General features: G+C 30.1%; 2 protein-coding genes across 6 annotated transcripts in view; one reads left to right on the top strand and one right to left on the bottom strand.

The window, feature by feature from the left end:
* Nucleotides 1-18: 18 nt before the first annotated feature.
* Bsg (immunoglobulin domain-containing protein Bsg) lies at nt 19-18,762 on the top strand. 3 transcript variants are annotated; one of them, XM_015325215.2, is made up of 5 exons: nt 19-1,111; nt 9,501-9,764; nt 15,621-15,872; nt 15,988-16,432; nt 17,232-18,762. In XM_015325215.2, the coding sequence occupies exons 1-5, from the start codon at nt 1,039-1,041 to the stop codon at nt 17,275-17,277; spliced, it is 1,080 nt and encodes a 359-aa protein (XP_015180701.1). In that variant the 5' UTR covers nt 19-1,038; the 3' UTR covers nt 17,278-18,762. The 3 variants fall into 3 exon arrangements, with proteins under 3 accessions (XP_015180701.1, XP_089030378.1, XP_089030379.1); XM_089174252.1 differs by lacking the exon at nt 19-1,111 and adding an exon at nt 6,457-6,505; XM_089174253.1 differs by lacking the exon at nt 19-1,111 and adding an exon at nt 7,204-8,309.
* Nucleotides 18,256-20,850, bottom strand: part of nahoda (DOMON-like domain-containing protein nahoda) — a 46,933-nt gene continuing 44,338 nt past the window's right edge. For 2 of the 3 annotated variants that reach the window (XM_015325898.2, XM_015326028.2), the window contains one exon: nt 18,256-20,130. In XM_015325898.2, the coding sequence (XP_015181384.1) occupies nt 19,678-20,130 (453 nt within the window). In that variant the 3' untranslated portion in view covers nt 18,256-19,677. The remainder of the gene's footprint in view (nt 20,131-20,850) is intronic. The other variant, XR_001476073.2, reaches the window with a different exon arrangement.

Here is a 20,850-nt window from a genome sequence, read left to right as displayed (position 1 = left end):
AGACTGAGAGACAGAGAGAGAAAGAGAAAGAAAGAAAAGGCGAATGAAAGAACGAAGAAGAAAAAAAGAGAGGTGTAGTCACGCGTATAAGAGGGAGAAAAACTAAAGGCAAGAGAGTAAGAGAGTAAGAGAGAAGGAAAATAGAGGTAGCGCAAAAGGGTGTGTGCGCATAATACCGAGAATAAGAGATTGGCAGCCATTTTTGCCGACGTTGGTGCAACCTATGGCCCATGGTGCTGTTTCTTCTTGCCCTCTTTGAAGCTGCTTGTCCGACCTCGACGAGGCAACGGATTCGCACTGCTGTCGTCGTACAGGAAGGTAAAGAGGACGGGTGAGCAACCGAGTTAGTGTAATAGCGTAGAGAGAGAGAGAGAGAGAGAGAGAGAGAGAGAGAGAAAGATAGTCAGACAGACAGAAAGAGAGGGAGAGAGAGAAAGAAAGAGAGAGATAGTAGAGACGGACGAACAGCAGAGAAAGAGAAGAATTTAAGAAGAGATAACGATAAGGTATCGGACACTAATGATACGCCGTGGCGACCACAAGAGTGTCGAGTGTGCGTGTAAACGGTGCTAGAAGAGAGCAAGATTCGGTGGATCGTAATTTCATCTTGCTTTTGGTAAAATAAGAAGGAAATATTACTAGTATTACTATCTCACTACTACTCCGTACACTGCTAGCTGTGTGACGGTTAACCAACAAGGACGAGACAGCGGAACAGTCTTGACATTTTTGTGAGAAAGCAACAACGACGACAAAGGCGACGAAGACGACACAACAGTGAACAAAGAGGCTTTTAATCTTACAGAAAGTCTTGTCTCCTCTTTCTTCGTGGTTCATCATTCCTTAACGTTATCGTTTTCATTTTCATCTTCATCTTTTTTCTCTTCTTCTTCTTATTCTTCTTCTTTTCCTTTTCTCTCCTCTTGCCTCTTCCTTCTTCTCTTCTATATCGATAAGGTCCCCGTGCAAACGGAAACCTTTGGTATATCTCCCACATCGCACACAGTCACGCGATACCGCGTACATTAGCTCCACGAGATGGAGAGACGAGCTGCTTTTGTGCTGCTGGGAATGCTATATTTAGCAGGCACCCTCGAGTCCGTCCAGGCAGGTGAGTCCTAGTCTTTCCTTCGAATTGCCCGCCGTTAGAGCGAGCATGTTTATTAACGAGTTTTTGCTATTTTGACCTTCTCTCTTCTTCTCTTTTTTCATTTTATTTTTATTTACTTTACGGGAAAATAATTCCATTTTTCTTTTTATTCCAAGGTGTGTGTACATTCCAAATGTTTAATGTTCCTAAATCTCTTCCTTCTTATTTGTCTTTTTTCGTTTTTCTTCTTCTAACCAGTTTCTGTTTTTCTGTCTTTTTCTCTTTCCTCTATCTTCCTTTCAATGTAAGCAGCTTACTAATGATGAATTCTTTCATCCAACCCACAACATGGAGTTACGTTTAGTCTGTAAATTGCAATTGAACGTTTCTTATAGAGAAGTACAAGCTTAGAATTGTGATTATCTGTTCGGAAAATCAAGCTGTTCATTTTTTTTTTATTATTATTCTCTATATTATTTTTATTTTGTTGATAACATATATAAAAAGTGATACGTAATATACAGTTGCAATATTCTCATATTTATGATAAGTATATATAGTAAGAGTATATAATAAATATGCGAGACATGAGGTAATGTATGTTTTCTCAGAAGATATACTTTTGTGTATCGTATTTTCTTCTTACTATTCTTCATCTATTTTTGTCTACTTTTTTAAATGAAAAGGAATAAATGAATACTTTATAGCGGGTATATATGCACTGGTTCTTGTAACTGGTTCTGGTTCTTGACATTGTATATATATTATAGTAATTTCTACGATATAAGAAAAGTTAAGGAAAAAAACAAAGGCATGAATTTTAATATAGTCTAAAACTGATGGTTTTTGTTCACGTTTCATTAAATTCCTTGTTACTAACAATGTTTCTCATTTCTTGATGAGAACTCAGCGTGGTCTGTGCGGCACAGTTATTATAAATAACCTAAGATTAACTTGGTAGAAAAAAAGGTCAAAGTCAAGTAGCACCTCAAAAACAGTTCCATACTTTCGCGGATTTTCATTACTTTATTTTCGACGAGTCATGTAGTTTGAATTAGTGATGATTATAATTTATAAGGTTTATTGGCTCATAAGATATACAGGTGGTTAGTAGGACGTTGAATTGTTATTGATCGTCCTCGAATCTTTTCACGTGGTTCTTCAAAGATATTGTGCTGCTTATTGAACACAAATGAATTGTTTCTTTTGAATAAAACAAATAAAGTCGCGAGACGAGAACTCGCATCGATTTTCATCTTTTTTAATAAGAATAATTGTATATACCTAAAAACTATAATAATTACTCGATGTATAAATATTCTACAATAAGTATTATGTTTTTGGACAAACAATTCGCATAAAATTTCAAGTGACGCTCACTTATGTATTTCGAATTGTTTTCTTATAATTTTTATTATAAACAATTCGTTAAATATATAAAAACAAGTTCCTACTTAAAAAATAAATTTCAAAAATTAAATATTTCCAGGTAAATGATTAAAAAACGATCAAAGAATTTCTATATGTATGAAAATTGCCCTAAAACTTGAGGAAAGAGGTAAACGATTAGATACGATTAATAGATATATATATATATATATATATATATATATATATATATATATATATATATATATTTTTTTTTTTTTTTTTTTTTACATTATTCAAGCTACATCACCTTATTTCATTTCTCTCGTGGGGTATGCCTTTGCATGTTAAAACACATTCGAAGAATTTCGTCTGTATTTGCTCGTAAAACGTTAAACGGAGAGAGAAAAAAATAATTGTGTGCATGCGCGCTGACGTTGGGGAAAATTTACAAACTCCGAATTAATTTAGCGTTCATTTACTTTAATGTGTTGAGTGTTTTTTTTTCTGTCGAATAGGTTTACATTTAATGATACATGCGACGTAGTCGCTTCTTTGTATTTATTTATTGTGTATCGTGTGTTTGATGATAGGATAATTATTAATTATATATGACATGGATACTTGTTTGTTATACTGTCGCGAATGATTCGTGTTCGATGCCATTTGTCGTATCGTTCCGTTTCGCATTCTGCATTGCGTTTTATAAAGTATCTAACGCCAAACGGCAACTTTTTGGTTGCGCAACGGTTGACCTTATTTCTTATTCACGTAGCACCACGAAACGAAGAATCTGTGTTAATTTTGATTTTCTTCGGTCATTTTGATCTTTTCGAAAATCTTTTCTTTTTTTCCTCTCTTTCTTCTTTTTCTTCTTTCATCTTTCTTTCTTGATCTCTTTTTTGTTTCTTTTCAATGGAACCATTAATTTCATTCAACTTATTCCCACAGTGACAAATTTTACATATATACACATATATTCGGAAGAATCATAGGATTAGAGAGGACAATTCTTTTGACGAGATGATATAGATTAACACAAGCGTTTTTCCAAACTATGTTCTATGGCGAACTTTGAAAAGCCAATAAATGTTCCCTAATCAACTTTATTTTATTTTATTATTATCATATGTTTTGTTTTACATAATTACTCTTTGATAATAAATTTTTGTTTTGTGTTTCTTAACCGTATATAATTTATTTCTTTTATTTGTTACCACCAACCTACTCTATAAAATAAACAAAGTATTTCATTACAATTTTCAGGATTTCTCTGGATTAACATAATAGCATTTTGATGTAATTTAAGTAATGTGTTTTAATATAAAATGAGTTGAGGAGTACATTATCGGAGAAATATCGATTCGTAGTAATCTCGCGAGCGTTTTCGTACTTCCATTACTTCATAACTTATAGTCATTGTACTATGGATGATTGTTAGGACTTTAACCGAATTATTGTACTCTAATAGGATTAATTCTTCACTATTGATTCTAGAACAGTCTTATTTGATGTAATCGATTTATTGATGTTTCTAGGCGTTTATTTAAAAAATCAAGTATTTAGTACGTGTAGCTAATGAACAAAAAATAAGAATAATTTAAATTAAAATTAATTTTTTCATTAAAATAGTAAACAAAATTAGCATTACATACTATATAAGTATTTTTCTTATAACTGATTGAATCAAATTAGTATACCCTTTTTTTTATTTTACTATTGTTCACAGATGCACGTAATATATGGAATAATAAAAATATAAAATTTTCAATTAAGTGATTATTATAATATTGTTTAATGTATTTGATAGTGATTACTTAAATTTTGATATTACTACTTTAATTTAATTATTAAAATATTCGTTATGAAACATTAATTTTTTTTATGTAATAGACAGCCAATAATGTGTTAAGTAATAATAATAATAATAATAATAATAATAATAATAATAATAATAATAATAATAATAATATACCACAAATTTTTAGCTCACAATATTTATTTGTCTCTAATAAATATCTCTTTCAAAAAGTCCATTAATTTTCTCTGAACATTAAATAAAGGGCGAATTTTTTTATGATCTAATATAATAATAAATAAGTAGGTATGATACGGCACTTTTAGGAGAGTTTTTTAAAGTTTATAATCGGGGTAAGTGGATATAGTTTTTTAGTTTACTTCGATTTTAGGATGGTATTTTATTATAATTCTGTATCTTTCTCTTTCTGTATTATGTCATGAAACCAAGTTATAAGGTATTACCAGAATGAAGTTTTATATTTTTCTGTATTTTAGAGAATCAAAATTCAAATTCTCTTCTGTAATAATTGGAATTTCAATAGAACGATAGAAATTTTGTGTAATATTTCGATAAATGTATATAAACCAGTCAAAATGAATTGACGAAATACATTATGCAAATAAAATAAATCTGTTTATATTTTTATTAGTTCTTATTCACAATCAATCTCTATTTAGAATAAATGCCAGTGTGTTGAAAAAGATATATAAATAAATATATTACACATATTTATAGTCCAAATAAATGACTGTTCACTTTATTTCAAGTAGTGTCATTTTTACTGGTTTTTTTTGTAATTCTAATGTTAAAGTTACTAGTGACGACAAAAGACTATTTCTTAACACTATGAAGGAAAATACAAAGGATTTAATTCGACTTGTTTTATTCGTGTTTCTTTGGTCTTTCCTCTTATCTTTATCGAATTTTCAATGAGATTTCTGTGATTTCTTTATACCAATGTACGAGATATCTGCGGAATTCTATAATTATCTTCTATAACATTTTCTGTCGTATTTAATTTAAATATGTTTAGAGTAGACCGATTTTAATTCTTATATTATATTCTTATTATCATTTATTCAAAGATTTTTCGTTTCAAAATAGAATCTAAAAATTGTTTTCTTTTACCCATCGTTCTTTTGAGTTATAGAACACATCTTGTTCTGTTGGTTGACCGACTTGATTGTTGAGAGAACGTCATAGGAGAATAAGCTCGTGACTTAAGCACAAACATTAACGAACAATGTATACGAAGATTATACGAACCATACATATCATCGATACGAATGTGTATGGGTGCTCTGTCTGTCTCTGTGTGTGTGTGTGTGGAGGGGGTTAGTCATCGTACTTACACAAAGAAAAAATAAAGAAAAACATGTTAAACTAATTTTCACATCCCTTCATGGATTCAAAGTTCGAATTTCTGTATAATATGTAATATATGATATGTAAATATTTAAATCTTCTTAGAAAGAAATTCGGTGAAAGTACACAATTATTATTCAGTATTTATTATAAAATTTCATTATTTATCATGAATCTTTCTCTAGCAAGTAGAATGTTTATCTCCGATCAATGACGTCACTAGCGTGGAATCGCAAGATAATTTCCTCTTGCCTCTTCTCTAATCGATGTTTCATTTATTTATCGAATATCTTGTGTATGAGTGTTTGCTATGAAACGATGGAATTAAAATCGATCCGCTTGATCCAATAATTCTTTGTTTTCTGTAGTATTTATCAGTAATAATTATTTGTTATTTTAGGTATTTATTAAGTTCTATAGTCTTGTATATATCGTATAATTGTTATTATATTTTTTCTAATGAAACACAAATAAGAATCACGTGGTTGGTCCTTCCCTCAGGTACAATCATAATAGAGAAAAAATTCGTAAAAAAAAAAATTAAACAAATTATTTTATGATTCATTTTATAATATTAGTATTATTTGGTTTAATTTAATTAATTTACCGTTACAATTACTATCACATATATATATATATATATATATATATTAGGTCTGAGAAAAAGAGATTTATTATTTTAAAGTTTATTATAATTTCCTTTTACCCCAAACACCTAATTATACGTGCACACGCACACATTTATACTCAATATACATATATGTGTGTGAGGTTTCTTTTCTAATGACGTGGCAACGTTGAGAACGGGAAGTATCTTATTGACCAGCTATGACGTGTGATGCGTAACATGCGCACTTTTGTTCAGCCATTTAAGGATGTTGGTAAGAGATATGTCAAAATGCTACAAAAAGAATGAAAATCTTTTTTTGTTTTTTATTTAATGTTTAATTCACTGTAAACTTTTCAAATTGATCCATTAAGTCGTTTAAAAATTATTGCAATTTAAAATAATTGTTATTTTATATGTGATCTTATGGCGATTGAGTTTATCGACTTTTACTAAATAATTATTGAGAAAATACTTACGGACAATCAAAAAGTCAGGTTTTTACTCGATAAATCAATTAGTCTATACGAAAGTGCGGCAACACTGTACTCAACTGAAAACTAAATATGTGACTATAGTTTTGTTGTTTTGTATACAGTATAAGCAGCTAGAGTATATTTTATGAGATAGGTAGAAATAAAGAGAAGAATAGAGCTAGTATGAAAACAAGAGACAGATATATTGTGTAGCTAATTTAAAAAATTAGCAGTGTTGTCACGTTTTTTTCTATTGTTCGAAATGTTGAATAATTAATATTAATAATATTTTTCATTGAAAATGATCTAAAATAAGTAATATTTACATTGCCAAAAATTATTAAAAGTTGTTTCATATTATTTATCGTTTCTTATTTAATTTAACATTATTGATAAAATTTCTTCTTTTTTTTATTTATACATTCTTTTCTAGCATTGACATAATTAATTTATTTCATAACATGCTGTAAAATGTAGATATTTACGAATTTTAAATTTTTAGCACTTTTATTTTCGATTGTATTTTCCAAACATCCTTACAGACGATTTAGGTTCTACTAAAATGATTAATAATTCGTATTATTAATTATTATGCTTGTTCTTATTGTTCATATTTTAATATTTTGACGTCAGCTGTCATCGGATGCGTTTGACGTCATGACAAAATTTAAATTATTCTCTTCCACTGTGATCGTGTAGATTTATCTAAATAAGTATACGCGTTAAGTCCTTTAAAAAAAAATTGAAGAAGATCCGAGAAAGGAATCTCGTGACTGTGGGTGTGTGGACAAGCCGTTATTGATCCCAATTAAAAATAGTTCGTTTGATTAATAAATTGATTGGTCGATTGTCGTTCTTTGTATCGCGTTTAGTAGGGTCGTTAATTTAGTTCACATGACACACGCTCAGTTGATAATATTGTTATCGTTCGATAATGCATCAATTAATCGATTATTTTATTTAGATTTAAATTTTTATTTTTTATGTAGAATTTGTTTATAGAATTTCGTAATATTACTGAATAAACTATCAGTATTGTTGTTAATAATTTGTTACTAAGATTCATAATAATGCTTGGCATTTAGTTAAACTGTTTTAGAAAAACAAAATATTAGGTCTACCGGAAAGTTTTGTCCACTTTTAGAATAAAATAAAAGTAATAAATTTTCATATCTCCTGAATTGACTAATAATTATTGGGTAATATAATTATTATCATATTATTTATAACTTCTTACCACAACGTGATGACAATTTGTATATTATATTTTTAAAAAATGTCTTATCCCTAGAGACAAAAAATTGGATCGGTGTTTTTCAGAACAGACAGAACTTTCCGGTAGACCTAATATTAATCAAAAATATAAAATAAAGGGAAAAAAAGAGTAAAACATATTTCTACTGACATAAGTTTAGGTTAATCTTAATATTGGCACGTTTGAGTTTGTTCGAAGCTCGTGTTGGTTTGATCACGTGCTCGGTATTTCTCTATCTCTTTTACACATGCGCTAGTTTGAAGTATTCGGTAGAGAATACTGCGCACATTGATGAAACAGTTCATAGTTTCGGAATAATGTACCGTCCTATTTCCAGATGGCACCAGGTACGATAAAATTCTGATTCGTTTCTTCTAATAATCCAGTCGATGACCCTCTTATTTTTGTGAAATCTTATCAGAAGATTTCGTTGTTTTTTTGCTTCTTATATTCGTTTTATTCGGCTTAAAAGATCAAGTTTTGTAGATTACACATACAAAGTCATTCTAATAGATACAATACGATAATTCATTGAGGTTATGTTAGCGGAATTACTCATGTGATGTTTAAAATTGAGGAGTAGACTAGCTAGTTAACAATAAATTTTCGAACGCCTACTGATAATTTTAGTATGATACAGAAACTTTTAAATCCCTTCTTTCTCGACAGTTATATATAATGCCATTTATATTTTAGACAAAATATATATACATAGAAATGACTGATATACATGTTTTTCTATAATTATATTATATTATACGCGTTGAGAACAGTTAAACGAAAACATACTTCCTGATATAAAACAATTTAGCAAGGAGTCGTGATGCCAGCAATAGTTTTTATTATTTAGGTTAACACAATAAAGCAAAACAGTATTTTTTCTCCGACAGTTACCGTATGAAACTCATTGAAATTCTCAACTAGAACAAAATCAATCAAAACATATACTATGATAGGTTGAATAATCAGTTATAAATGTAGAATGAAAATTTTGCATTCAATGCTTTGCCTTTTTAAATTTTATTTTATAACAATTATAATTATAAATATTTTAATTATTATTTAATGCCGAATTGAACATTATTTACATCAGGGTTGTCCAACTCTAAAAGACGCAAGTGACCTAGCAGTATAATGAGTGCGATCCAATAAAAAGTCGTAAATTTTTTTAAAACATATATTTGCATTATTTACTAACTTTTCTGCTGACCAATATTATTAGAATTAGTATATTTATAATGTGTGCATTGCGAAACAATATTGTTTTCTTCTAATGTGACCCAAGAAAATCATACGGGTGGATACTCCTGATATCTATATTCAATAGTAAAAAATAAAACTTTTGTTAAAAACTAGTCACAGATGATCAGTTAGGATATAATTAGGTATACATAAACTGCCGGTAGATTTAGTGTTAACCAACAACCACCACATTCCTATTCCTTCCTTATAAGCCCAGTATTCCATGAAACAACATCATCGTGTCTTCTCGATGTATCTCTGTCTTTTATGTCTGTGTATTGTAATTCCCGATAAAGTGAACTATACGGGACCGAGGCTCGTACACAAGGGTCAACCTTGGAGTATTGAATGCAGCGGCCTCCAGCCGGACGATAACATTAGGTGGACTAGAAATGGTCAAACTCTCGAGCCGGAGTTGGCGAGCGGTCAGTTGGTCGTCCGTTCGAAGGCCAAAACCGGAGGAAGTGAGCTAGCAGCAAATCAGGCCACGGAGTTCCATGAAGGCGACTACAAGTGCACGCCCGACAGTTCCGACGTTTTTCATCTATTTCTATATTTCGGTTCGTAGATCGAACACGCGATCCATTTTCTTTTTTTCTTTCTTCATATCTTTTTTGTCTACATTTTTGATTTTTTTTTTATCTTATTTTATTTGCAATTGCGTATTTTTTACTTATGTCAAATTCCCAAAGTATCTGCCGAACGCTTAAATCAATGTATGTATCTATGTATTATATGTATGTTAAAATTGCATTGTTACTTTTTGCATGCTCACATATTCGTTACATTTGATGTATTCCGATATGTTTATCTTTTTCTTTCTCTTTCTCTTTTTATTTCTTTTTTTTCTAATATATCTCTTTCTTTTCATTGCGATTCTAGAACAAATCTAAATAATGTTTGGACTTTGCCAGTGACGTAGGGTAAGCTAAGCGATTTCAAATTTCTATTGAAATTATTCTATTTAAAATTGACTGAAATCGATGAGAGTAAGACTATCCCAACCCACTGGCGGATCCTTTTCTTATTTGTTCGCTTTTATTCGGATAAAAAGTAGGTACTCGTGACTACTCGAGAAATACGAGAAGTAGTCGAGAATACCTAGATAAGTTAAAAGACACTTTGAAGCTAAGTTTTGGATATTGGAGCCACATGTGGATGCAATCGATTTGTTTCTTATTGAGATCTTCTAATTTATAATATCGTGACAAGTTCATGATATATAATCATTTGATTATTGAGTTAATGTTAATAAAAGTATGAAATGTTTTTTCTAAATGAATGCCTCTTTAACTCTTTCCGTTTACTTTTCAATCGCAAATAAGAGATTCTAAACTTAGTGTATGACTTATTTTTTGTGTTGATTACGAAAACAAATGTGTGACGCTGGATACTTAATTAAACTCGGTGTGTCACGGATATGTGACGCTATTGAAAGCTAATGTGTTAAGAGATGCTATTACGTGTTCTTACTTACATGTTCAGTATATTGTAATTTAGAAAGTAGTCGAACGACACTGTGGCTCACGGCTTAAGAGTCGTATAGAATTGTTATTGTATCATCTATACCTTCTGCCTATAAAAAAAATTTGCCATTTTCTTCCTTTACTTTTTTTCTCTTTTTTAAAATTTATTTTTATATATGCGTGCTTTGCATGAAACAAAAATAGTAATCTCGTAAATATTAGTGATAACCAACCCCATACACATACACACACCCAAAAATCGACAAATCAAGAACACTTTTTCACTTCGTTCACTGAATTTGGATTTCATTTTTTGTATGACATACGATGACATCTCATAAGAAATAACTATCGTTCACCTAACCACCACTATTTTGTCGTAATAATTCGATTAATGATCAATGTTCGTTATTTGACTAATAATCCTCTTTCACATCTTTATACGATGACATTCTAATTCTAGAATTAGATTTGAAAGATTTTATCTGCATTGGAAGGGTCGATCTAGTGATGTCAGTGAATAAACTCTACGTAAGAAAAAAATTAATAAAATAATTAATAAATAATCCTTTTATTTTTCGTTAATACGTTCGATCTTTTAATAGAGAAATAACGTTTTCTCATATAAAAAAAACGTGTATTTCTTGTATAGTGAAAAGTACTTACGCGGTGTGTCGTTAAAAATATTTGCATGCTTTTTGGAATTGAAAACAATATTTTTTTAATTATGTAAAGTGATCTAAATTTATGATTATTCTATGAAGATATTAATGTGATATATGAAGTTTTTCAAGAATAATAATGAAAAGAAATAGCAATTAATTGTAGCGTCAATTAGGAAAATTACAAATTTAATTATAGGGATTTGTAAATATGTCTTAAAAATGTTATTAGAATTTAATTATTCTAAAACGAGCTGCATTTTCTTAAAAATATTTATAAAAATGTTTTACGATATAATGATAGCAGTATTAGCGATTTAAATATCTTAAAACATATGTAATCTCTTTTTCAAGATTTATTTTTTTAATGATATTTATGAGAAGCGTATAAAATAATGCAATGAGATTTGAAAAATGTATATATTTAATTTGTATGACAAGTATATAATGAAATTTAATGAAAGCTTATTGCTTTTTTTGTTTTTCTTTTTTTTATCAATATAGTAATTTATATATAGCATATTGATTTCGGTACCATTAGTTCAATCAATTTGCAAAAGAATTATTCGATTTCCAAATGCATAGGATTACTTTAGCGACATAATCTGTGGGAAGTACGCTTAAAAAGCTTTTATTGTTTATTATATGTTGTTTTATTGATAAGATATTCTTTTTCCTTGTTTATTTTTATTTATTTACTTATTTATCATTGTGTTTGTGAACGTTGTAACGATATTATTTTTGGTTATTTCGTCGAAGCAATCCGGAATAAAATGTGTGTAATTAATAAAAATTAAACGGCAGTGCGTCGTTCGGTTTGCATATTTCGAGTTGCGACGTAAGCTTGATATACGTTGCCAAAACTCCACTTTGGTAGTTATTAATATGTTAAGAGTTTGACCCCATCTAACACTAAATCTTACAATGAGCCAAATTAAAAACAATTGATTATTTTATTTCCTTTTTTATACATATTATTATATATGTGCTAGTACTTATGACAATTAACTAACAATAAGTAAAAAAACTTTAAAAGTTGACTTTATCATTTATTTTATAATATAAATAATTGTAATACAAAATAAATTGTAAAATCAATAGTTTCAATTTGTTCACTTATTTTTAGTATATTGTCATAATTATTGACCCACATATATGTATAAGTGCAGATAATGCTTAACGTTCTAAAAGTTATGTAAAATCTATAAAATTTTGTTTTTTTCGTTTCGCTTTATTTTCTTGTAATATAAGTTGCAATAAATATACGAAGAATTGGCCGTAAATGTAATTGTCCATTACTCTATCTTATGATACGAAAAATGTGAAAGATCTTATCTTTGACATATACTGTTTTATATATTTTTTTATCTTTTTTTTTTTAATTACAATATTCTTATATAATTATTATTATTATTGTTAATACAAAATAGAAAGTATTTTACATTAATTTAGGTTATATTTTCTAGTTATTTTAATTAAATTTAAATTTTCAAAATATCGATTAATTAATTTTGCGGATAACCTCAAAAATTTATTAAAATGCTTATTTAAAAAATAATTTTATCTAAATTCCGATTAATCTAACTTATAAAGTTTATGTATAATTAGGCATTTTTTAATGCGACCTTGGTTTATTAGGTCAGTCGATAATTCCGTTGAGTTTTTTAATAAGTAAATAACATAGCAAAAACATTAGCCAGTTTAATATAATAGCGATCACCAGTAGTCTCCAGATATTTTTTGATATACTCTGAACGTCACCTTTGTGCTAATTAATTTTGATATATTATTTATACAGGATACCCCATTTTTGCCGCAAAATGTTATATAAACGTAGGCTTTTAAATGCTTTATTACAAAGTTACAACAACAATACGAAATGGTAACGGATCGCTGTTTCGTTTGATATCACACAAGAATAGATTGTCGATTCCAATTATAGTTCCATTTCAAAATGAATGCAGAGTATGACGGTTTACTACTAATTTTCTTTGTTAATGTTCCTTAATTGCAGCAAATACGATTTTTTCATTTTTGATGAGTATTAATTTGCATTTGATAAATGTTTATCTTTTACTATTCTCTAAAAGTAAAAATTCATTAGCGTGATATTTAGTGATCTTGAGGACCACGGAATTTATTCTCCTATAATGAAATATTTCCTAAATGCAATATTTTTTGTAGAAAATCTAAAAAACGACTATGAAGTTAATTTTTCAGGTAACAAGTCATGTCAGAATATATTATTGTTGCATATTTAAATAAATATCGGCAACGTGTTTTTATTCTGTGTTGACAAAACACTCTAATCCATTATTATTTCGTATTTTTGTTAAAATTTTTTTAATGTATCACGTTTATATATATATATATATATATATATATATATATATATATATATATATATATAATTATTTTTCTTATTTTTATTTATAAAATATGTTAATAACATTTTGCGGAAAATAACTGGGACACCCTGTATGAGGGAGCTTTCAATAATGCCAAGCGATATCGATAATAATTACATATCCTAGATGGCACGGTATCACGATAAAAGTTTTATGCTTTCGTCGATTAAACACAAGACGGTGATGTTTTTTCTTTTTTTATTACGTTTGAGGAAAAGTCAGAGACGATTTTAAAAATTTTAATTAATATTTACATTATATATTTACGCATTATATACATGTGTACAATATTTTCTTATTCATTCTATCGTAAATTAATCGACATTCGAAGTTACATTATCTGCGAACGCTGATAACAGAAATGTTGATTCATAACAGATAAGATTTGAGTAAATGGCACTAATATCATTTAAAAAAGAACAGTAGTTTTTATCATCTCTGTCTCCGTTTCTCTCCATTTTTTCTTTTTATACTCTTCCCTTTCAGATTGCTAAAAATAGTGCACGTTTTGTGTGAGCCGTAAAGTTTAATATAAACTCCTTCTCTCTCTTTCTCTCTCTCTGTTTCTTTGTCTCTTTCTCATGGTGATTCTATAACGGAAGCAGAACATATCGATTCTAAAAACAGCGCTTCTTCGATTTATCGATATCTAGCCTACTTCCGAAGGGCTTTCGTTCTTCGCACTTTGCGGCTCACACGGAAAGTTTAAATCACCCGTCGTATAATAGACTTATATTATAACCTTTAGCTCCACCGTTTTTCTTGTATAGAACATTAGATTCCATTTTATTAACATCTATTTTATTAGAAAAGTAAACATAACGATTACACACGATCGTATGTGTATCCATATAACGTAAGTATGTTAAATAATAATGTTTGTAAGAACATTTGTCGAAGAATAATATGAAAAGCTTTTTTGTAAATAATTATAATCAAATTTAGCTACTTATCAGCTAGCTCCTATTAGAAATATAGACCCATTGATTAATTATTTGATCCTTAAATAAATATTAAATAAATGTTATATATATGATGTACTATCATATATATTAATTTATATATTATTATTAATATATAATGTAAATATATATATATATATATATATATATATATATATATATACACATGTGGGATCATCTTCATGCCAAATAAAATAGATATTCGTGAAGAATTTGACCGGAGGGCTTTGGATAGCACATGGTTCGAAACCCAATCCGTTAGGTCCAATGGTCCAAAATTTTTAACGAATTCTACATATACAAGGTGTCAGATGTTGTTTTGTACAAACATTGTGATAGTATTCTATGCACAAACATTAGAATAAAAACTTATATAAACATAGGTCATTTAAAGCTTTATTAAAAGGTTATAATATAAATTATAAAACTGTCTAATTATGCTATTTAAAATGTTGCCCGCTTACTTGAATACAAGTTTAAAACCGTTGTAGTATGCTGTTTAGGACATGACAAATTTGTTGATTTGTATTAATTTCTGCTATTGCATTCGTAATTTGTTCTATCATAACATCAAGCGTAGCTATTTTTTGTTAGTTGCATAAACTTCTTATTTTAATTTCCCCTATAAATAAAAATTTAGGGGTGGTTGGGTCAGATGATTCAGGCGATCAAGTTATTGTTCAGAGAAGAATACGTTGAATCACTCCAAGATAATAAGCCATATATGCAAAATCGCTAAACATTATCTTTGAGCAAAACATTTAAATAATTTTACAATTTACGTTATAACTTTTTAATAAAGCTTTAAATGATCTATGTTTATAAAATATTTTTTTCTTACTTTTGTGCTTAAAATACGTTTACAATGTTTGTATACCCTGATTAATATAGACTAATGAATTTTGGTTGTATCGGTAGATGTGAAGATTCGAGTACTTACACAGAAGGAGGTACCTCTGTCATTGGAGTGCGCTAATCGAAGTTCCGGAGAGAAAGTAGTATGGTATAAAGAAAAAATACCGATATTGACGGCATTAGTTGGTAAAGAGGAACTCATCAAGATTGATAACGAGACTGGCACTCTGGAAGTATTGAAAGCAGACGATATTGCCGTTTATGGAAATTATTCTTGTAAAGTAGGCAATGTTTCGACAGACTACAGGATCGTACGTGAGTGTGATCATTTGTTCTCTAGCGTTTCAAAAATTCTCGTTTAATTATATATTTATTAATTACCTCTATTTAAAACATATTAAACATAATTTCATATAATTATATTCCACAGCAAAACCGTCCGTTGTCTTACCCGAATCGATAAGCGTAGTCGAAGGTGAGAAATTGCTTTTGGTATGTAATGGTAAGCACAGTCCAGGTGTGAAGATAGTATGGACGTTTGGCAATCAAAATTACACCACTAGCAAGGGTAGAGTCAAGATTTCGCGCGATCAAGAGAGAGGAATTAACGGTGCTGTTTTGACTGTCGAAAACATTGAGATGAACGATCGCGGCAATGTTTGCTGTAGGGTATCTTACAATTGGTCCGACACAACGGAGGGTCATTCCGCGGAAGCTGTTTCCTTACTTAGGGTCAAGGACAAGCTCGCTGCACTTTGGCCTTTCCTTGGTATTTGCGGTGAGGTCGTAGTACTCTGTGCTATCATTCTCGTTTATGAAAAGAAACGAAATAAGGCCGAACTTGACGAGTCCGATACCGAGCAGAGTCCTGATACGTAAGTCTAAATTCATTGAATTGAAATCATCATTTTTTTTATCTTTTTCGACATCATTTACATATATAATTTTTTATTTTTTTTTGTTTTATTTTTTATTTTTAAACACACATTCTTCACATAGTCCCGAGGGCACAAAGCCTGAAAAAGACGAAATTTCTCAGCAAGTATCCCTCCCAGATTGTACGACTACTTCAGTAGACACAGCTGAAATTAAACCTGAACCAAAACTGAAACCGGAATAATTAAGTACGAATATCTTCAAATTAATGTTCAATCTAAATAATTCAAGAGAAATCCGATGACGCTCGTCCTTCAAATCGCTACCGCGATTTAACAGGAATTCATCACATATAAGGAATCTTTTACTGCATTAATCAAGTAGAATGAATGATTATTTACACGAATTTCTTACGTATTCTTATCTTTTGCTCTTCATCTTGATTTACAAAGGGGAGACGGAAAACAGAAAAACTTGACTAGTTCTTTACCAGTACTGCCACTTCCATTAAAGTCTAATCTTACATGCTTTATGACAAGAAAATCTAAGATTTTAAGTTTGACAGTATTTAATGATGAAAGATGAATAGTGTCAAAGATAGTAAATTATTTAACTTTGAATTTAACATCTATCTACAATATGTTATATTAGATATCTTCTTATAAATTTTAAATTATCAAAGTTTCCGGGATAAATATTGTCATTTTACAACACAATATCAACAATCTAACTACATTTTTTCCGATATTGCCTAATCTCTTTAGCCCATTTCTTCATCTATAATTTTGTTATTTGCAGCAAACCAACGCCTAACAAAGATTCCGAGGTCAGGCAGAGAAAGTGAAGAAACAGAATTTAAGCGGCGGGAGAACGAGAGCTATACATATATACCAAGAGAAAAAAGCGATATAAGGAAAAAATAACGTGGTATTTCATGGAGTGATTACTTAAATCAGCCCGGAATACTTAGCGAATACGGATTTTTTTGAGGAAATAAAAAAAAACAGATAGAAATTGGTAGATAAAGAGTGAGTGAGTGAGTGAGTGAGTGAGTGAGTGAGGGTGAGTGAGAGAAAGAGAGAGAGAGAGAGAGAGAGAGAGAGAGAGAGAGAGAGAGAAAGAAGGAGAGAGAATGAGGGAGAGAGAAAGAGAGACGGGGGGAGAGAGAGAGAGACGAGGAGAGAGAGAATGTGTGTATCTATGCGGAAGAAAAAAAAATAGAGAGAGAACGAAAGTATCATCTGTCAATGTGTATGCTATTTCGTGCGTAAAAAAAAATAAAAATTATAGAAAGAGGTCAAAAAATAAAATGAGGGCTTGTGGAAATACGTACGCAGAAATTAACATTTACGAACAAATAAAATTAAGCCTTAATATACGATGTTCGCTCTATATATCAGATGTTCGTCCGTCGTATTTGACTACATTGCTTTTATCGATATATCGATACAAAAATGATATATGATGTGATGTGTGGTGTGGTGTGTGTGTTAGGATGTGCATAAGTATCGCGTATGTATGTGCATGTATATGATTCTGTTCTATGTGCGCGCGTTTTAATGATGAGAATAGATATATTCGTATAATAAGGTTTAGAGGAAAGAAAGTAAAAGGGCGCGATAGTGATGATAATATAATATGATGATGAAGCAGCATGCGCAAAATTCTTTCAAAATGATAGGCTAAAAATGATGTACCATTATAATTATGAGATTCAGTTACCGTGGAGAATGCGATTACGCGCGCGTGCGCGCGCATGGTTGCGGGACATAAACAGATCTTATTTGTTGCGGTTAATCTTAATACATTAGTATGGTGATCGGTCTATTGCGTATTCGTTCACTACATATTTTAGTATCGTTCTTCTGGAAAAAAGAAAAAGAAAGAGGAGCGGTGAAAGGAAAGAAAATCAATTTAAAAGTGACTCGACTTCTCCTGTGTAATTTCGTGCACATTATCGACGAAAGGAGAACGAACAACCAACAAAGACAAAAAAAAGAAAACAAACAAAATAAATAAATCTTATGATATGGCTGAAGATGTGCTGGATACTACTAGTTACATTATAACATTTATGATAGGAACGACATGGCAAAGCGTGTTTATAATTGGCTTCCGATTTTACTTATCCATCTTTCGGAGGTATAGAGAACTTACCTTTGGCGTCGCCTTATTACAATTATAAATCACCAAACACTAAACAATATCGGAAGTCTTGCCACACGTGACGCCGTTGTTAACAACATTACTGTAATTAATAATATTGCCATCGTTACTACTGCTGCTACTATCGTTATTATGATTATTACAAGTATTATCGTTAATTTTATCCGATATTTCTATTTATTTATGATCCATCATTTTCCAACCAATCCTTAGTTATACTTTGGTTCGATCATGCTCCAAAGAGAGATATGAACGATGATAACTTGAACGTGTTTCATCGTATACATACCAATATTACGTTATTAAATTTTTTACGTTCTATATTTTCTACAATAGAAAGAAAGAGAGAGAGAGGGAGGGAGAAAGAAAGAAAAAAGTATCGTATAATCCATTTAGAAAAAGAACAAAAATGTACAAACTTATTATTAGCGTAAACATACGTGTGCCGCATTCTACTTATACCTTTTACGCATATATAATATATAATTTTCATATGTACATCATATAGTATATACCGCAACGCGTTTATCGTCTTTTCGATATGAATTAGAGATATTTTATAATAACGATGTGCACGCGTGCGCGCGCCGTTCGTCATGTCTGTAACACTGATAATCGATCGCAGCTTTCATTTTCTCACACTTTTGTACAAAATCACGCACGACTTGAAGCGCGTGCGTACACTATTGATTAATTCTTTGGTCGAAAGCGGCTGCTACTGTAAGTTTGTATCGTTTCCACTTTTCTCGAAATATTCTTTTTTTTTTCTTTTTTTTTCATACTCATATCGAAGTACGTATGACGAAGAGACATATACGCATATTATGCTTACGTACATATATACGTAACGTATACGATATTCTCGAGAGAGTGAAAGCTTTGAAAGTAGATTTCCTTTTCGTTCAAACAGAAATGTTTTTAAACTCTCTGAGAATTTATTGTTAATTTTGTTCTGTTATTTTTGTTCACGAGATTTCAACCTTATTTACAGAACTCTTCACTAAAGCAAGAAAGAAGATGAAATTATTTGTTGGAAAGTCTTTATATCAAACGCTCTATTTACGATGCTCTTCCATTCTCATTGCGCTTTTTTTGGCATTTGATTGTCGTAATCAACATAAACACGCACAACTTCTCCGCTGTATTTACGTTGACTTGGCATGAAGTAAAAGTCTGGCTGATTCGCCTGAGTTGCTGCATTGTTTGTCGAACCCTGATGACCCTTTGATCGTTGATACTGATTTCTACGATCTTGAGTATAATAACCTGGTTGCATTGGTGTTGGTACGTTGTGCCTCGAACCTGGAGCACGAGGTAAACTGTAAGTTGCTCTAGGACTGACTATTCTATTAGGACCCTCTACTGTGTCGTGATCAAGACTGGTACCATTCCCAGTCATTTCTCTGGGTCTTGGAAGACTGGACACGGGTGGTGGATGAGTTTTTTCTTCTGTTTCGAAAGACTCGAATCCAAAGTTAGTGTTTGCTCCGGAGGAATAGTCTTTCCATGCATTACTGCTTATCAGTCGATCCTATGAATACAATTATAACATCTAATTATTCAAATGTATATAACTCTATTTAAAACTTTATATGTATTGGGACTTTATTTTAACCTTTTAGCTGTGATTATTGAGTATACTCGCTATTACGCAAAAAGTTACAATTTCTTAATGTTTAATGCCAGAAAACTACTTACCAGTTGTTACAATATTTATGTCAATTGTTTTTGCGAAAATTAAAAAATACTTGTCAATTCTAGATATTTTAAAATTTTTTGAAATAGGGACAAAATAAAAAAATATAAAATAAATCAAAAAATGCAAAAGTGTAATTCATAAAATATTTATAAATATTAGACTATATTTTATCTTTATTTATTTTTTAATTTTTTATCTATTGTCCCAAGGTTACATCTTTGAAGAAACAAAATTTTTTCTTAAAAAAATAGATAAAAATGTTTATTTTTATAGATATATCTAATTATAAGTACGTATTATGAAATTATATCGTTCTCCATAAAGAACGATCATTTGGGTTTTTCCTTTTTAATAATAGGCTTTAAGTTATTAACTTTTTACTGTGCTTGTGTACAGGTTATCTGTCAATAATAATTTTCCAAAGAAACCAAGGATATATTTGTATAATTCAAAGAAATTTTATGTAATTGGGGCAAATATTCTGTGTTTGACAAGTATACTCGTCATCGCGTTGTTCTAGCGACGCAACGCAACGCAAATATACACTTTTAA

Source organism: Polistes dominula, unplaced genomic scaffold (assembly GCF_049000335.1).
Source record: "Polistes dominula isolate Pdom_NZ unplaced genomic scaffold, Pdom_raw_medaka contig_168, whole genome shotgun sequence".
NCBI classification, from domain to species: Eukaryota; Metazoa; Arthropoda; class Insecta; order Hymenoptera; family Vespidae; genus Polistes; species Polistes dominula.
Note: the sequence above shows the minus strand (reverse complement) of the source record. Positions and strands in the feature narration are given on the sequence as shown.

What these genes read in the sequence shown, in the direction of transcription:
- Bsg (XM_015325215.2), top strand. Translation starts at nt 1,039, where the DNA reads ATGGAGAGACGAGCTGCTTTTGTGCTGCTGGGAATGCTATATTTAGCA. An exon ending in GACAGACTACAGGATCGTAC is followed by an intron (nt 15,873 to 15,987) that starts GTGAGTGTGATC and finishes TATATTCCACAG; the next exon opens with CAAAACCGTCCGTTGTCTTA. An exon ending in ACCGAGCAGAGTCCTGATAC is followed by an intron (nt 16,433 to 17,231) that starts GTAAGTCTAAAT and finishes TGTTATTTGCAG; the next exon opens with CAAACCAACGCCTAACAAAG.